Source organism: Mytilus californianus, unplaced genomic scaffold (genome assembly GCF_021869535.1).
Source record: "Mytilus californianus isolate M0D057914Y unplaced genomic scaffold, xbMytCali1.0.p SCAF_9, whole genome shotgun sequence".
NCBI lineage: Eukaryota > Metazoa > Mollusca > Bivalvia > Mytilida > Mytilidae > Mytilus > Mytilus californianus.
This window is the reverse complement of record NW_026262745.1, coordinates 82,976,627-82,994,523: the sequence shown is the minus strand read 5'-3', so window position 1 is coordinate 82,994,523 and position 17,897 is coordinate 82,976,627. Positions and strand designations below refer to the sequence as shown.

General features: G+C 32.2%; 2 protein-coding genes across 2 annotated transcripts in view; one reads left to right on the top strand and one right to left on the bottom strand.

The window, feature by feature from the left end:
• The window catches only part of LOC127716481 (pleiotropic regulator 1-like), a 474,697-nt gene that overhangs the window by 158,626 nt on the left and 298,174 nt on the right, over positions 1-17,897 (bottom strand). The window lies entirely within an intron of this gene.
• Positions 15,676-17,897, top strand: part of LOC127716478 (sodium-dependent proline transporter-like) — a 42,005-nt gene continuing 39,783 nt past the window's right edge. The window contains exon 1 of the mRNA XM_052222702.1: positions 15,676-15,719. Within this exon, the coding sequence (XP_052078662.1) occupies positions 15,705-15,719 (15 nt within the window). The 5' untranslated portion in view covers positions 15,676-15,704. The remainder of the gene's footprint in view (positions 15,720-17,897) is intronic.

Here is a 17,897-nt window from a genome sequence, read left to right as displayed (position 1 = left end):
TTCTGATTGAATTACCCATTTCCAAATATGTTTCCGAAGGTTTTTTCCTTCTTCCAATCAACTCTGATTAATAAAGATCAGGCCTTGTAGTTGTGTCAAACCTTGCACTGATTTCTGCCTTCAATTTAATCCAATCTTTCTTAGTGTCATCATCCAGATCGATTAAAACCTTACCTGCAGTTCCTTTCAATCTAACTATTATGAATTTACAATGTAAGTCATCATCCTAGTCGTTCAATGATGAACAGCTTTCAAACTGGAAACGCCAATCTGTCCATTCTTCTTCCCCTGTAAAGACGTCTGGCATAACAACTGGTCTCTTAGTTTTTGCGCCCTGCTGACCTGCGTCTTCATTCTCCACCATTTTTAGGTTATTTCAACAAATGTCTAGGTTAAGTTTGTTTTTAGCAAAATATATAAGAAAACAAATTATTGTCCAAATATATTTGTATTGAAAAAGTTTAAATATATACTTCTTAATACCTTAAATGAAACATAAAACAAGAGGCTCTCAAGAGCCTGAATCGCTCAGCTGTAATTTTTTGCTTAAATCTTTCATCAATGATTATTTTTGCTTTTCAATATATAATAATGAATGGCTTAAAACTTCCATTGAAATGTTCTTTGTATCTGTCATATTTTCTTCAAAATCAAAGAAATGCATTTTACCCCTTTGTTTCATTCTAGCCATATTGGCTATGTTTCTTGACGTACAACAAAAAATAAAGTACAAAATTTATACTAGATACTCTGAAACTCATTCAGCCCAAGTTTGGCTGAAATTGATTCAGCAGTTTCAAAGGAGAAGATTTTTTAAAGTAAGCAAACTAAATGAACAAATTGTTAAAAATTGATTTTAAAGGGCAATAACTCCTTAAGGGGACAATTGACAATTTTGGTCATCGAACTTATTTGTAGATCTTACTTTGCTGAACATTTTTGCTATTTACAGTTTATCTTTATCATTAATAATATTCAAGATAATAACCAAAATCTGCAAAATGTCCTTAAAATTACCAATTAAGTGGCAGCAATCCAACAATGGATTCTTAGATTCATCTGAAAATTTCAGGGCTGACAGATCCTGGACTAATAAACATTTTTACCTCTCATCAGATTAGCTCTAAATGCTTTGGTTTTTGAGATATAAGCCAAAAATTGCATTTTAACCCTACGTTCTATTTTTAGCCATGCCGGCCATGTTTTTTTACTAAACAGAAAATAAAACACAAACTTTATTCCGTATACCTTTAGAATCATGCAGCTTAAGTTTGGTTGGGATTGGTTAAGTAGTTTCAGAGAAGAAGATTTTTCAAAGTTATAAAACATGATTAAAAAATTGTGTAAAATTGTCCTTAAAGGGCAATAACCCCTTAAGGGGTCAATTGACAATTTTGATCATATAAACTTATTTGTAGATCTTACCTTGCTGAACATTTTTGCTGTTCATAGTTTATCTTTATCATTAATTATATTCAAGATAATAAGCGAAAACTGCAAAATTTCCTTAAAATTACCAATCTAGTGGCAGCAACCCAACAATGGGTTATCAGATTCCACTGAAAATTTCAGGACTGATAGAACTTAACCTAATGAACACTTTAACTCCCTGTCAGATTTGCTCTAAATGCTATGGTTTTTGAGTTTAAGACAAAAACTGCATTTTACCCCTATGTTCTATTTCTAGCCATGGCGGCCATGTTATTTGACGAAACAGTAAATAAAACGATACACTAAGCATCTTTCAGCTTAAGTTTGGTTGGAACTGGTTCAGTAGTTTCAGAGGAGAAGATGTTTGAAATAGTTTACACCAGACGGACGACGACGGACGACGACAGACGACGACGGACGACGGTCGACTTACGCCAAGTGATGGCAAAAGCTCACCGTTCCAAAAAACTGATTAGCAAAAGGATACAATGTCAATATAGCATTTCCAGTTCTTACATTAACTGTCTTCTCTAAAAATCCCAAAGAGTCTTCCTTGTCACTATCCTCTGACTGTGAATGTTCTGCAACCGAACTACCCGCTAGTATATCACTTGACAATTGTGAAGCCTCCGCTTTTTTATAACTGATTTCAGCTCTGATAGCTATAATTAACTGTGAAAACCACTTTTGTTTAATATCCGACGTACCATGTGTTCCGTCATACAATTCTCGAAAATAGTTTTTATATACTTTTTGATACTTTACCTCGTTTTACTTTTCCAAGCCTGCAAACTGATCTGTGCCAAGAAAGTGTGCCTGACTGTTTTTCACAATTTCCAAAAATTATTTTTTCATTTAACAGCTCAACCTCCTTTTCTAAATCCTTTTGAAACTTCAGCAGATCATCGTCCGATATCTCTGAAACTGTCAACTTCTTATTCTAAAAACAGTGTTCCTTTTATTTCTTAAAACTGATTGGTGGCACAGCTATAAAACCGATTAAAGCATTTGGTAATTTTCTTTAACATCTGCTTTAAATTCTAATATCTTCTCGTATATTTCAAGACCTTTAACACCTGAATATACTAGCTCACGTTCCTGTATTTATTTTTAATAAATTTTGTGAACTCGTTTATCCAAACTGCAACTTTTACGATTATTGGGAGACATCTATTTGTGTCCACACTATGAAAATGTCTTTCAATTCATTAACTGTAGCTCCACGGACAATACAATATTCTATTCTAAGATCAGGCGGCTGTGCAAATATTCTGTTATTGTCAAAATTGTTACTACGTGAATCAGTCACAATGAAAGCTAGTGGCCCGATTGGCCCTCCATCCACACTAATGTCACCACTGTAAAACACAAGTAGTAAACGTATCAATCGATTTATTATTTACATTGGTGATTAAATATGTACAACAAATAACAGTTGCGAGTGTTAATAAATGTTTCAACTTAACTCATCTGATTTAGGAACAAGTAATCCTTTTTAAATCTGCCACACTCTTTCGCTCCTGACGACATTCTAAAACTTCCGGTCTCACTAATCACCGATCCAGACTGATGATGTCACGAACAATATAACGTACCATATAACACATATAACCCGATATAAACATAAATATAAATATAAACAGATACCGTCCACATGCAATTGGATTTTTTTTTAGGTCTGTTTGATTTAATACTGTAGGTTAAAAAGTATGTTTATCGTCGTTTTTACCTGTGTAAGAATGATTTTTTTGTAGATTGAATCAGTCAAAGAAATGATTCTTCCTTGTTTCACTTTCAATTTTGACATTATTTTCCTTTTAATAGCTGAATACATGCGTAACCCATCTCCAGATAAGGGGTTTAATTAAAGGTCACATGAATACGGATTCAATGAGGTCGAATTATTCACTTAGAAGTGAATAATTCATCAGCGATGTTTCTTATCTTATTTTGACAAAATTGAACCAAATTGTCTGCTAAAAGCGAATTATTATTTCACTATATCACTTTCAATAATGATTGAAGAAAAAAAAATCGTATTTTAATTTTTTTTTATATCTCGTAGTAATGCTCCTTTAAGGAATGTGCTTTTTAATACTTCAATTTTAATTTTTTTTTCAATTTTTATTTAAATTAAAGATCTCGTGCGCAAACTCCGGTATGAGAATAACAAATACATTTAACAAATCAAAATAACATACGTACAGTAAGGAAAGTTTTAAAGCAGGTGCTAAAATACAAATTAACATATAATATGTACATGATTAAGTGAAAAATTAAATAAAAAACGAGAGATAATATGTTATTTTATTATTGATAGCACAATTTTACTTCAAACTGACAGAAAACTATTGTGACTGCCCTGACCCTGTTCAAATACAACAATACCAGTTTCTGTGTGTTTTGTTAGTTCATTTCGTCGTTATTTTTTGTGTGGAAGATGCAAGTTTCCTTCATTGAAGCTCATATGAGTATTTCCTACTAGTATACACTTAGTTCAATTGAAATCAAAAGGAAAATGTAAGGGACAAAATCATGAAAAATGCTGCACGAGTTGAAACGATAAAACAAAAAGTTCATCGTCAGTAGCTTGTTAGCTTTTTTATTTGATTTCGACTGGCTGACCATTTGGCAAAATGGACTAAAATTTACATTGTACCTATAAGAGATGAATATTCTGTTTGCAAACTTCTGTCACAGCTAATATCATGTCTGCATGATTTGTAGGTCCAATGCGATATCCTTAACATGTATTGACTCAGTGAATAGCATTATCCTTCAAGATAATGAGATTCTTTCTGTCCTTGTTAAAGACTTATCACCTATTTCAAATTATCATCGGTTTTGTACTAGTTAAAGTCACACGTAGCAGGAACTGTTCATCCTAATGGAACACAATATTGTTTCAGTATGGATCGTGTTGTTGTTAATTTTCTTTGTAATGTTTTGTGGACTACTTTTTTGTTTTTGTTTTGAAGAGCGCTGTCCTTATTTTTTCTCCCATCTTTTTCTTCCTCCTGATTACTTTTTTTTTTAGCTCAACACAAAAAGTATGACTCCTAAGTAATCGATAACGGGTTATACGATATTGTTGCTTTAAATATGTCCGCTTCTGAAAATTAATTCAAAAATAACAAGAGCATAAAACCAAATGTCAAGGATAACTTGAATAGTAATCGATCGCCATTTTTGAAAAACGATATGGAAAAAGAAAAGTTTTGTAATATTCGCATCTAATATTTATAAAGGAGTTATATACATAGTATGTGTTACATAAACTTAAGCATAAAGATGGAAGTAGTGTTCTTCCGGTGTGTTTGATATATATAGAGTTTCAGCTGTTATCTATATTAAAAAGGAAGTGTATTGTATGAATCGAAATTGCTTTACCATTTCCACTTTCTGTGTCCATAAAGAATAAAGAAGTTATAACAATTTTTTTTATTTTCGAAAATTATTAGACATTTTGTAGAAAACATTTTATCCTAAACTATTTTTACCTATCATGTCTGTTTGTTTTGATCACACATTGTTGTCAATATGATGGAATTCTATGCGACGTGAGAGGTTTAGCTAGCTATAAAACAAGGTTTAATCCACCATTTTCTACATAAGGAAATGCATGCACCAAGTCAGGAATATGACAGTTGTTTTCCATTCGTTTGATGTGTTTGAGCTTTTGATTTTGCTATTTCATAAAGGACTTTCCGTTTTGAATTTTCCTTGGAGTTCAGTATGTTTGCTATTTTACTTCTTTTTTAATATTATACTGTGTTTTGTTTGTTTTATTCACAAATCATGTACATTGATTCATATGACAATACAATTTTTAAGGAATATGAATTTGAAGTAAAAGTCATATTTACCTCAATTTTAACAAAACAGATGAATATGTTTTATATACTTGAAACGTTAAGTTTTAATATAAAACACTTGTACAAAGGCTGTCTTTTAAAAAAAATCCTTCATTTTATCAAAATCTTTAAATATTCTACTATTGATATTATTGTCTTCGCGAACTCGACGACAGCTTTTCCGTATTCAGTGACCTCAACCATGCTACCTTTCGTTAGAAATCCGACAATTGCACAGCGCAAGTGCTAAGTGAAAACCCATGATGAGAAATAATAAACACAGACTGATATCCAGTTGAAATAAAACAAAATAGATGAAACTCTTTATTAGAGAAGGTGAAAATGGCCAAATTGGTATATTTGAATTGTTTACATCTGTTTTTATTGGCTTTAAATATTTAATGTATGTGCACAATTTAGGAGTTCTTGCACCTTCTATACGTGTATATTCTTAAATTACACTATGGAGCTTCGAGATATTTGTAAACACAAATTTTCTCAAGACACGGATTATGGTAGGTGCAAATACATGTGTATCTTTTTTGTGCAAAAGCATAAATTCAGCCGAAATAAATTCCACACAAAGATAAAAGATTAATCTTTTTAAAGCATAATTTGCATCTCTGCCCCTGGCAACAGTTTTTTTGGAAGAAATCATAAAAACGGGCAAATCTCATCGAAAAGAGAAATTTAAGTACACCTTTTTATGTTCATGCGTGTTTGAGTTGACTGTTTTGTCTTGAAAACGTATAAAACAAAAATATTTGACACATCATTTCGCTTCAGATTCTATTATTTTTATATATTTAGGCTACATGTTGATGTAAAAGCAATTAAATCCACAACACAAAAAAAAGAAATATATGGGGCAACTGAAACATCTTTCTTATAAGTTATAACAACAGCGTAGGTATGTTTGAATAACAAATTTTTACTAAAAGCACTTGACAGACTTTACCACTTATAGATTTTTTTGTGTGCATAACTTCATTTTTTGTGTCTTTTATCTAAGGTATTTAGTCTTCAACCTCTGAAATTTTTTAGTCTGCCCTCCAACGAAACTTTTAATAAGAACATTTTTAGTTATTTTTTAACTTTCGAAAATTCCACCTGACGACCGATCAGACAATAGTTTTAACTTGACAAAAGTTCATTAAAAGATGCTTAATAGATAGTAGATACATCTGTCTTTTGAAATACAACTGTCATGTAAGGATCATTTATATTTTGAATTGTATTGGATAAGTAGAAAAACAAAATCGGTGAACTTATCAATATTATATTACAAAAAATAAAGTACAGGTGTATAATATGTATTATTATAAAGACAATGAATAATATTTATTTGATAATTGTACATTCAAACAAATACAAACACACGAAAATGTAACTACGTTTTATATTCGAAACGTTTTATATAAAAATTGAATAAATGATTTGTAAATAGTGACAACTAATAAATATAATCGGTAACACCCATTATATTTTTTTGAGTGAGTTTAATTCGAAGTGTCATGGTTTTATACTTTACAGAGTTCAAAGGCAAATCACATGCATCTTTCATATAAACACGACTACATAAATTATTTCATTACAGATCACAGACGTTTGGGGAATGGACCTTCTTTTTCTGAATCTTTTTTATGTGTGTTTTAACTTTTTTAAGTAAATATTCTTTAATATTTTAACCTATGTTCATTTAATTAATGTGATTTATTTATATATGATGCCCCTTCTATTCTTGTTTTAACGTTGAAAATAAGGATAGAGGGGTATCATTTATATATACGAATGTTATTGTAATATCTTTTGGATAGAGCAAGAAAACTTGAAAATTAAAAAAAAGTGAAAATATGTTAAAATATTTAAGAATATTTACTAAATAAAAAGAAAAAATTAACAAAAGACAAAATTTCAAAAAAGGGATATCCATTCCCTAAGCATCAGTGTTAAATTTTTAATCAAATAAACTATTGAGTATATTAAAAATAGAATGTCATGCATGCAATAAAATATCTAAATAGTTGTTTAAAGTAATAACATTTTTAAACTGTTTAAAGCATATATCCATTCCGGATGCAAAAAGTTCCCCGAAAAATTAAGCTTTCGGGATTCAAACAGAATTGGTGTTCCCCTTTAAGTATTATTTAAATACACTGTAACAATATAATGTATACAAAGATAGATATATATTGTTTCTTACTGTATTTTTTTTTAAACCAAAAGATACATAGCTGGTTCAAATGTAGTTATAATTTTTCTGTATTGTTGACGTATATATATATTTGCATCCGGAATGGATATATATATATATATATATATATACAAGTCTAAATTGAAAACAACGTTCAAACCTATGATGGCGTAGGATAAAAACCGCAATTTATACGTGTGCATGCAAAACTAATTTCTTGGTAGAGGGGTCTACATACAGCACAAACAACATTTCCCAAAAGACCAAAAACGTGAAAAGGTATATTTTGACAAAACGCATTTGACTAGCAGGTCGAACAACGGATGTTCTTAAACCCTGCTGACTGCCATTGACGATTGCCAAATAAACGGATCACTAGATGTAACAAAATGGATCTTAACTATTAATTTAATACCAAACAGAAAACAATAAACTTGCGGAAAAGATGGTATATCGCGAACAAAAGGTGCAAACATTAGTACACCATATCCGGATTTCGACAATTTATGTCTCTTCAGTGATGTTAGGAATCGAAACGGTATTTGGAAGACCATATAATTTACCTCAATTTAGGATAGACTCTTGAATTTTGAAGAGTCGAAAAAGGATGAACGGATCGTATAAACCCGAAGGCAAATATAATACAAGCCCAAACGAAAAAATTTAAAGAAGTCTAAATTGAAAACAACGTTCAAACCTATGATTGAGTTGCATAAAAACCGCAATTTTTATACGTGTGCATGCAAAACAAATGTCTTGGTAGAGGGGTCTAAATACAGCACAAACAACATTTTCTAAAAGACCAAAAAAGTAAAAAAGTATATTTTAACAAATTGCATTTGACTAGCTGGTCGAACAACGGATGTTCTTAAACCCTGCTGACTGCCATTGGCGATTGCCAAATAAACAGATCAAACAAAATACATCTTAAATATTATATATATATATATATATATATATAAGTACGTCTAAACAAGTGACAACTCTACGACAGATCCATCTATTGGATCACCAGTGAAAGTAATACACGGCTGAAAACACATATCATATTCATAATTACTCTTAATATCAGCACAACAAAGTTAAATCTGCAATTTTGCGGAAGCAAATTTTTGTTCTTCCCTCGCCGGCATTCGAACTCATGCTATTGGGATATCGAGACAACACCGCCTGCACTGTACCCAGCGCTATATATATATGAAAATTGAACGACTTTTTATTGTCCTTGACTGACAAGTAGTTGAAACATGACCTTTTAATACCAACAGAATTTAATGATATAAATACTTGATTAATCTTAATATTACTTGTTACACTTACCTAATATCCATACATTATGGATTATATGTCAGTTATTTGGTCACATCTTGCTCAAACGCTTGACTGATTAAGAATTCAAACCTCTCGGTGAATCACATCAAGTTTGAGAACCCCTTCAGTATTCTTTCCGGCGAAATCCAAAGCGGTCACGTTTAATTTATCGTCAGAATTTACGTGTCATTGACACATTTTTTTTTTCTTCAAAATTTAAGTGCGAATGCGTGCTTTATCGGCTGAAGTAACACTTCACCACACGCTTAGCGAAGATGATGAGGATATATCAAATGCCAGCCCAAAATCGTCTGTTGCAAGAGACGCTTGGGATAAAATGGCGGAGTCAAAACCTACCAGAATGAGTAGTTATCGAAGGTCCAAGAAAAAGGACGAAGTCGATGAGTTGAACAAGAAATGGGAAAGCCGTTTCTCACAGATGTAGTCAAGGTTTGACAATTTTTCGATGTATTTAGTGCAAATACTTTGCCAATAAATAGTAATATAAACAAGGAGACTGTCACTATGGGTGAGCAGAGACCTTGTCAGAATCAACCTGAACAAGATAGCGGCTCTTCTGGAGCGCACAGGCTTGTTGAGGATTCTAACCATGAACATTTTCTAACAAATTTAGTTTGTGAAAGGAAAAATGAAGATGTTGTATCTTTGGCACCAGGCCTTAGGGAAAGACATGATATTGGTTTACTTTCAGAAGATGGTTTTTCTTTAAAAAGAGAATCTGAAAATCCTCAATAATCTTCATCAAGGTTTAGTAAATATGTGAACGGTAATCAGAGTGAGTCAGATGAGAACAACAATGATCGCTTGAAAACTTTATTTAAAGATGATGCTAAGACCAAAAAAGAGAGTAGCTCTGTAGGTCTTATTCTTGACAAAAGTCAGATTGATGTTTTGTCTGGTTCTTGGAGGTGTAAAAACCCAGAAAGGTTGACAGCGTACAATGATGAGTACAGGAACAGTTTTCCTGTGCACGAGCAAATTAATGACACTTTAGAAGTGCCAAGTTTAGATAGCATGGTACCAGATCTTTTAGTTAAAAAATATGGTCCTAAAGCTTATGCAGTAGACAAGAAAAATAACTTGTACAATCCTTCTTTAAAGTCTCTTGAGAAGTTGGCGTATCAAAGCCAGGTAGCTGCACGCATGGGTATAATCACAACAGACTTTGAATAATTTGTTAAACACTTTATCAGAAAAAGATATTAATTTAGATCTATACAATTGGTTAGAGATATATTTGCAATGTCGACAAAGTCATTGTATCAAGTTGCACGTGCTGGTGCTTTTCACCATTTAATCAGAAGAAAGGCAACATTAGAGGACACTGGTCTTAATGAAATTAAGGAACTAAAACATCCTCTTGTGTCTTTACCTTTGATAAGTTCATTGGTGAGAATATGAAACTAACTCTGAAAGAGAGTGTTGACAAAAATAAACAATTATTAGAGTTTTTACCAGAATTACATGTGGTTAACAAAACTTTTTCAGGGAAAAGGAAAGTTGCAGGCAATCAGTTCCCTAATGATTGGTCTAAGAAACCAAAATTTGACAATACACAACATGGTGTTTCAAATACTAATGCTTAAGTTACACAGCGTACAGTTCAAAGAACTAGTACAGTAACCGGACCAGACAAAGATGATAAGAGTTCTGGTATAGCGAACAATTTTCATCGCTTTAACAACACATTTCCTGGTAAAGGACAACAAAAGAAATGACTATCAGAACACGGTAAGCAACTTACAAGTAAAAATATTGCTTCCAGATATACCTGAAGGGGGTCGTTTAAGTTTATTTCTAAAAAAAAATGGGAAAAAATAACAAACGACCAATGGGTTTTATCAATTATAAAAGAGGGCTACAAACTGGAATTTCTACAGTTTCCTCCGAAAACAGGAGTAAAACAAACTTCTGCTCCTATCAAAGAATTGAAAATTTTACATTTAGAAGTAAAAGAACTTATGGAAAAAAAGTGCTGTAGTGCAAGCAGACATTCAAAACGGTTTCTACAGCACATTTGACCTTGTCCCGAAAAAAACAGGGGACATGAGACCCGTAATAAATCTAAAGCCCCTCAACAGGTATCTCCGAAAACAGCACTTCAAAATAGACTCGCTGTCAACAGTTTTGAATGTGATAAAAAAGGGGGATTGGGCAATATCTCTCGACCTAAAGGACGCATATATGCACATCCCTGTATTTCAAAAACACAATATCTGAGGTTTTGTGTCAAAAACAGTCCTTGCTTACAATTTTCAGCTCTACCGTTCAGTCCAACTTCGGCTCCTCGAGTTTTTACCAAGGTAGTATCTGTAGTAGCTGCACATTTACGAGCACAGGGCATCATACTAGTAGTATACCTGGACGACTGTATTCTAGTAAATCAGGTATCACTCATGCTAGTACAGGATCGAGAGATAGTGTTGAATCTTCTTGTGAAGTTGGGTCTTATAATAAATCTAAAAAAATCCTCTTTAACTCCAACACAGAAAATTACAAATATAGGTGCATTATTCCATTTGGATTTAGGAATAGTGATGCCAACACAAGAAAGAGTGTTGAAATTGCTATCAACAGTCAAACAAATGAAATTGAAAAATCATGCAACAGCCAGAGATTTTTTACATCTACTGTTAATTATGGCGTCTTGCATAGAGATGATTTCCTATGCAAGACTTCATATGGGACCAATTCAAATTTATTTGATGATTCATTGGCGCCCTACTTCCCAAAATCTAGAACTAAAAATTCCAATTACACAATATCTAAAATCTCATCTGAGTTGGTGGTCAGATATAGCCAACATTACAAAGGGCAGATGTTTACGACATTAGGAAACTCATGTGACCATAACAACGGATTCAACGGTTAGGGTGGTCACATGGATTCCCAGATAGTCCAATGAGCATGGTCAGACATTCAGAAAACTCAAGATATCAATTGCTTAGAGTTAGAAGCTGTCCTGAAAACAATACAACATTTTCTGTCTCAGTTGAAGGGGGAAAATGTTCTTCAACGATGCGACAACTCGACAGTTGTACAATACATAAACAAACAGGGGGGCACCAAATCAATTTTTGAATTGTTGAAACTCCTAATAGAACACAAAATTCAAATAAAAGCAGCATACATAGCAGGCAACGCAAATGTGTTAGTAGATCTTCTATCACGGACAAAAATAAGACACACAGAGTGGTTTCTACAGGAGACTGTAGCTCAACAATATTTGTCCGGTTAGGCAGACCAATGATAGATCTATTTGCGTCAGCGGAAAATCGCAAAGTCCTAATTTTTTGCTTATGGGTTCCACATCCGGAAGCATATGCAATAGATGCTCTGTCGATACCTTGGGACAATGTAATCGGGTATGCATTTCCTCCGATCTGTCTAGTACCAAAAGTGATTCAACACATGAACCGATACATGTGTCAGCTAATTCTAATAGCCCCCCATTGGCCAAGGAGAGCTTGGTATCCGGAACTGATAAAAACGATATCAAATTATCCCATAAAAATTCCTGTTAAAAAAAATCTACTACATCAGTCAAGGACGAAAATATACCACCCATGTCCAGAAATATTCAGTCTGGTTGCATTGGCCACTATCAACCGAATCTTCAAAAAGAGAGGCTTTTCTAAAGAAACTAGACAACTCATGTCAGCCTCTTGGAGAACAAAAAGATTATTTTAGCAAATTTAAAAAATTCTGTGGCTGGTGCAGTGAAAGGGAAATTGATCCCTATTCTGCCTCTTTAACAGAAGCTGCAGATTTTGTTGCAAGTCTGTATACTAGCGGTCTTCAGTACAGTACAATAGGGGGCTACAGATCTATGTTATTAAGTGTTTTACCACCCGTTGAAAAAATATCAGTAGTTCAACACCCATACATTATTCGCTTATTAAAGGTTGTATTTAATTCAAGGCCTCCAAAGGTCAAATTACTTCCTGAATGGAATTTAGATAAAATACTTGAAATGTTACAGAAAAAGCCTTTTGAACCAATGAAAAAGGCCGAACGAAAGTTTATCATATGAAAAACTGTATTTTTAATTGCTATCACTACTTTCAGGCGTTGCAGTGATTTACAAGCGTTACGTTTCGGAGAAGGAAATATTTCTGTACATAGCAGAGGCGTTTATTTTATTAGGGAAGGATTGTCAAAACAAGACCGTCCAGGACATTTTGGTGCTAAGATTTTTGTACTTGCCTTTGATGCAGAAAAGCTTCTGGACCCTTAAAGGGCATTAACTTATTATTTAAAAAGCAGTGACAATTTTCGTGGTGAAAACAGGCAAGACTTTAAATTGTTCTTGGGAATTAATAGTCCACATAATCCAGTATCGTGTCAGGCAATTTCGTCATGGATTGTGAGTACGATTCAAATGGCTTATAACGACTAAAAGAAATCCGTTAAAGCTTATTCAACACGAGCTATAGGCCCTTCATGGGCTCTTTATAAAGGTGCATCAATGAAAAACATCATGGAAGCCAAATTTTACTTACGTCACATAGACCCTCATGTTTTATCGAAGAAAAAAAATTTAAAAAAAGAAGAAAATTTTTTTAAAAAAAATGTGTGTACAGTATTAACTTGTAATATATGTTTTATACAGTGTTGGAACTATTCATATCCGACGAGATGCGATGCAAGTTTTTGTTGGTTTTAAATTATTGTTGTGTGAGTTAACATCAGACAATGTATATATGAATGTGCTTACAGTCAGACTTTTTAGACTTTGTAAATAGTGTACATTTATAATTTGAACAAAAGAATTACAGACTACCGCTAAAGTTGGTACAGCTTTGGAATCTATGATATCCATAATGTAAGGATATCAGGTAAGTGTAACAAGTAATATTGAAATTGTACAATTTAGTTCACAAATTGGAATGAATTTTGTGAACGTAGTTACACTTACCTGATATACTACCCACCTCCTCCCCTAAGTAGTTCTTTTGGCAATCCGTTTGGATTTCGCCGGAGAATACTGAAGGCATTCTCAAGCTTGAATTTATTCACCGAGAGGTTTGAATTCTTAATCAATCAAGCGTTTGATCGAGATGTGACCAAATACCGGAAAGATAATCCATAATGTTAGGATATCAGGTAAGTGTAACTACGTTCACAATCCCCATTTGTGAACTAAATTGTACAATTTCTACATACTTAAGGTTTAGTATTTCTTTATTTGTTGCTCTTCGTTGAAATCATTCCTGTCATTATATAGAAATAAAGAAAATATCAAGGGTACAAACGAGAAACTTTAAGTCAAAGAAAAACAGAAAAATGGATGAAAAACCAGGCAACTAACAATCCTCAAAACGATACAAAGAAAAACAAAAGAGTGGCCAAAATAAACCCCAACATAAAGGGCAGGTGAAGAAGAGTAAGTAGTCTCTGCTTAACTGTTGGCTATCATTGGGTTCCTCTTTACAGTTTAAAAACCGTGGCCAGTTTCACAGCTGTCATATGATGATCTTACGACATATCGTAGTCCTAAGTGGGTTTCATAAAGTGGTCCTAACTTATGACAGCTCTTAGAGTTGGTCATAAAGTTAGAACTACACGAGAGGTGTCTTGTGATGGTATTAGGATCCAAAAGAGTTTAAAGCTCTGATTCTGTGAAATTGGGACTCCTTTTCCTGCTCATAACTAAATCTTTATAGGTTGACGGATTATCAAAATGATTTATCAACAATGAACATTCGATGTATTTATAGAAATAATGCACGATTTTATCCTTTAACCTTAGTATAACCGATACAGTGACAAATTGAATTCAACTCACTTGTACAAACAAAAATGTTATCATTTTATTTCTTTTTTTCTCCATTTTGTGTGTATTTGAATTTTCATATGTATATTGGTGTATTATTAAAAGATTATTTATATAAATTACACTTATTTTTTATATTAATTTTGCAAATTATCTAATTATGGAATATTAATAAATACGTTTAGTAATTTATGGGAAACACATAATATATTTACATGAATTTTTTCCATAAATCCATGTTAATAATCAAAAATTCAAAGAACTTGCGACAGGTTTATGATATCTTTGCTAAGATCATCCTAAGACAGCTTCGAGGCGAGGTCTGAGATATGTCCTAAGATAGTCATAAGAGGATCATTAGACATGTCCTAAGATATGTCTTCTGACAGGTCTTAGGATAGCTTTGTGAAACCGGCCCCATGACATTACTGCAAACAATACTTAGTATGATCGTGGATTACACTGGATTTAATATTCATTTTTTTTTTAATTTAGAATAAGAGGAAAACCAAAATCGGTGAATTTATCAATATCATATTACAAAAAGTAAGTCTTTAAAGTTAAAAAAATTCTAGACGACTTTCCTCCACTCTGTCGTCGCACTATTAATGACTGATTTACGGAGAAGCTTCAAATACAAATTCACCCAGTTTTCTGATATAAAAGTATTTATTTAGCTGTCGAACTACACCGGGGTATTTGTGTAAGAAATCAGGGTGTTAGACTTATTCAATGTCGGAATATTACGGCATCCCTGATTTTTCATGTCCTGGGGATTTTTCTTTTGTCACTTCTGTGGTTTATTTTAACATTCAAAGACGTTATATCTTCGCATCGAATAGCGAGATAAACTTTTAAATCTAATTATTATTGAATATTGATCGTCACAAAGCGAACATGATTGCAGTTACGTGTATTACTTTTAAATAGTTGAATATTTATTCTGAAGATGAACATGTGCATAACCATTACATCTTAAATGTAAAAAACGGCTGAACCACTAAGAAAAAATGATATTGAAATTTACGCTGTATTTAAATTAATATCGTTATTTCCAACTGCGCATGCGTTTGCTACTTTCTGTAACAAACAGGATTTACTGTTTCATTTTCTCAATATGCAAAAGGACAAGGTATGTATATTGAAATTTTCTTCCTGTTATACAAGTCTAATACTGTTATAAAAGTTGACAAAGTAAAATGGTATCAGTGCAAAAAGGTTTCATTAAATAAGATAATTTCAAAATGTGTTCGATTCCAAAGTAAATCAACTGTTTGTATGGCAATTACTCAAATTTGATAATAAAGTATTTTTGTTTATCACAATCAGATAACTTTAGTGATCAACAAAACTTTTAAATGTAACTTTTTACCATTTATTTTTCTCTAGAAATAGCTTCATTTAAGTTACAGGTAAGTAACTTTTGTAAATGTGAAATAATAAATAAAAAAAAAATATATTCTTCATTTACTTTTTGTATATAAGTTATCAAGGTTATGAAGTGTTGCCGTATTAAAAGTAACTAAATCATTTTTAATCTTAGCATCCCTTTCAAGACAACTTGTTTTGATAACTATGTAAACCTCTTTTTATTGAAACCAATCGTCAAAATGTAAGATATTGTCATTTTAAACATAAAAATACTTTTGATACAAGTGTTAGACCATTCTTTAAGGGTGTTAACCTTTCTATCATTGGTTAACAGGACTTCGATTATTCAACAAAATATGATTTGGAAAAGTACAGTGGATAAATAGGGTGTTCGTCATATATATTTATATCTCCAAAACATATATTTCAAGTAACATTCCTGGATGTTTGTCGCTTCTAATATTTTCCCTGCTTCTATTGTCTTAAAAATTACAGTTCCATTAAATTCAATTTTATTAAATTTTCAATGAAGTTGATACGGATGCTGGTGTAAAATGTAAGATTAAAGAATATATCAAAATTATAAAGTAAAGAAAGCAATGTGCATTATTGAATCATATATATCAAATTCATAAAATAGTATAAATCTAAAATATCAATATATACACAAGTAAAGTAGTATCGTAGTTCGTAAATGTTATATTATAATAAAACCGCTTGCAATAAAATTAGTCATATATGCTATTTGTCTTAGATATGACAGAATGTCCAAAATGTAGGCTTTGCATGGACAATTTTGTATAAGCTGCTGAGTAATTTAACCGAAATTAAGGCGAACATTTATGTTAATATTATGTTTAATTCATGATTTAACATTTAAGTCAGATAATCACATTAATTATCTGTTACTGGATTACACATTTATATATTATACAGGAAAAGTGAACCTTGTGTTTATTGACATGAAAACTTCCCTCACCATAATGGAAAACTTCTTACAAGAATGTTTACATTTATGATCACGTGTTAAATTACATTTTGTAAAGAAGTGCATGGGATATGTTAAAGTTGATCGGGTGTCTTACGCCATCGTGCACATGCATGGTAAAATAGCATCAATCGGTATAGATCTTTAAAGAACTAAGCAAATATTGAGACAGGTATGTACTTCATTTGCAACACTATATATTCATTTAGATAAAGAACATTAAGTGATATCTTATTACTATTGTTCTTACTAATACAGAATATGTTTTATGTTATTTTTTTTAATTAACTAATCCATATAAGGGAAAACAACTCATATAGTTAATGTATTTAGGATTGCAGAGTAAGTTTACCTTTTTTTGTAACAAGAAAAAGAGCACAGTGACCCCAGTTTTTCTTTTAATTCTCTGAAAGCACAGTTCAAAAACTATTTTTGCATATTTGATCGTTTAGTTTTCTTTCTATTATAAAAAAAAAGATTTTTTCCTTGTATAATCTTTACAAAATCTGGAATTTGTAGTGTCATCGTATCGTGAAACACGAAGTTCAAAGTTTAAAATCATGCACAATTTCTTTATATACGAGTTAATAACCGATGGTGCGTTTCATTTCATGTTCATCTTCACGTAAAATAATGAGCAAAAAGCGAAATTTAAACTTTAAGGAGGCGGAGTTAAACATTCTTTTAGATCAAGTGGAGAGTCAGAGGGGTATTTTATTCTGTAAGCACAGCCATGTAGCCACAAACGCCGCTAAAAAAAGAGCATGGGTGGCCATTTGCAGTAAGGTGAATGCTTGCAACTCGACACATAAAAGTCCAAAAGGTTGTCGTAGTCTCTAAGCAGTCTATTACTGCGAATATTCTGAAGCCTTCGGCTTCTTCTCATGTTCACAAAATCCGCATCCATATTTGTTTACAAATTATTGTCTGAGACGTGTCCTAAAGTTAGGA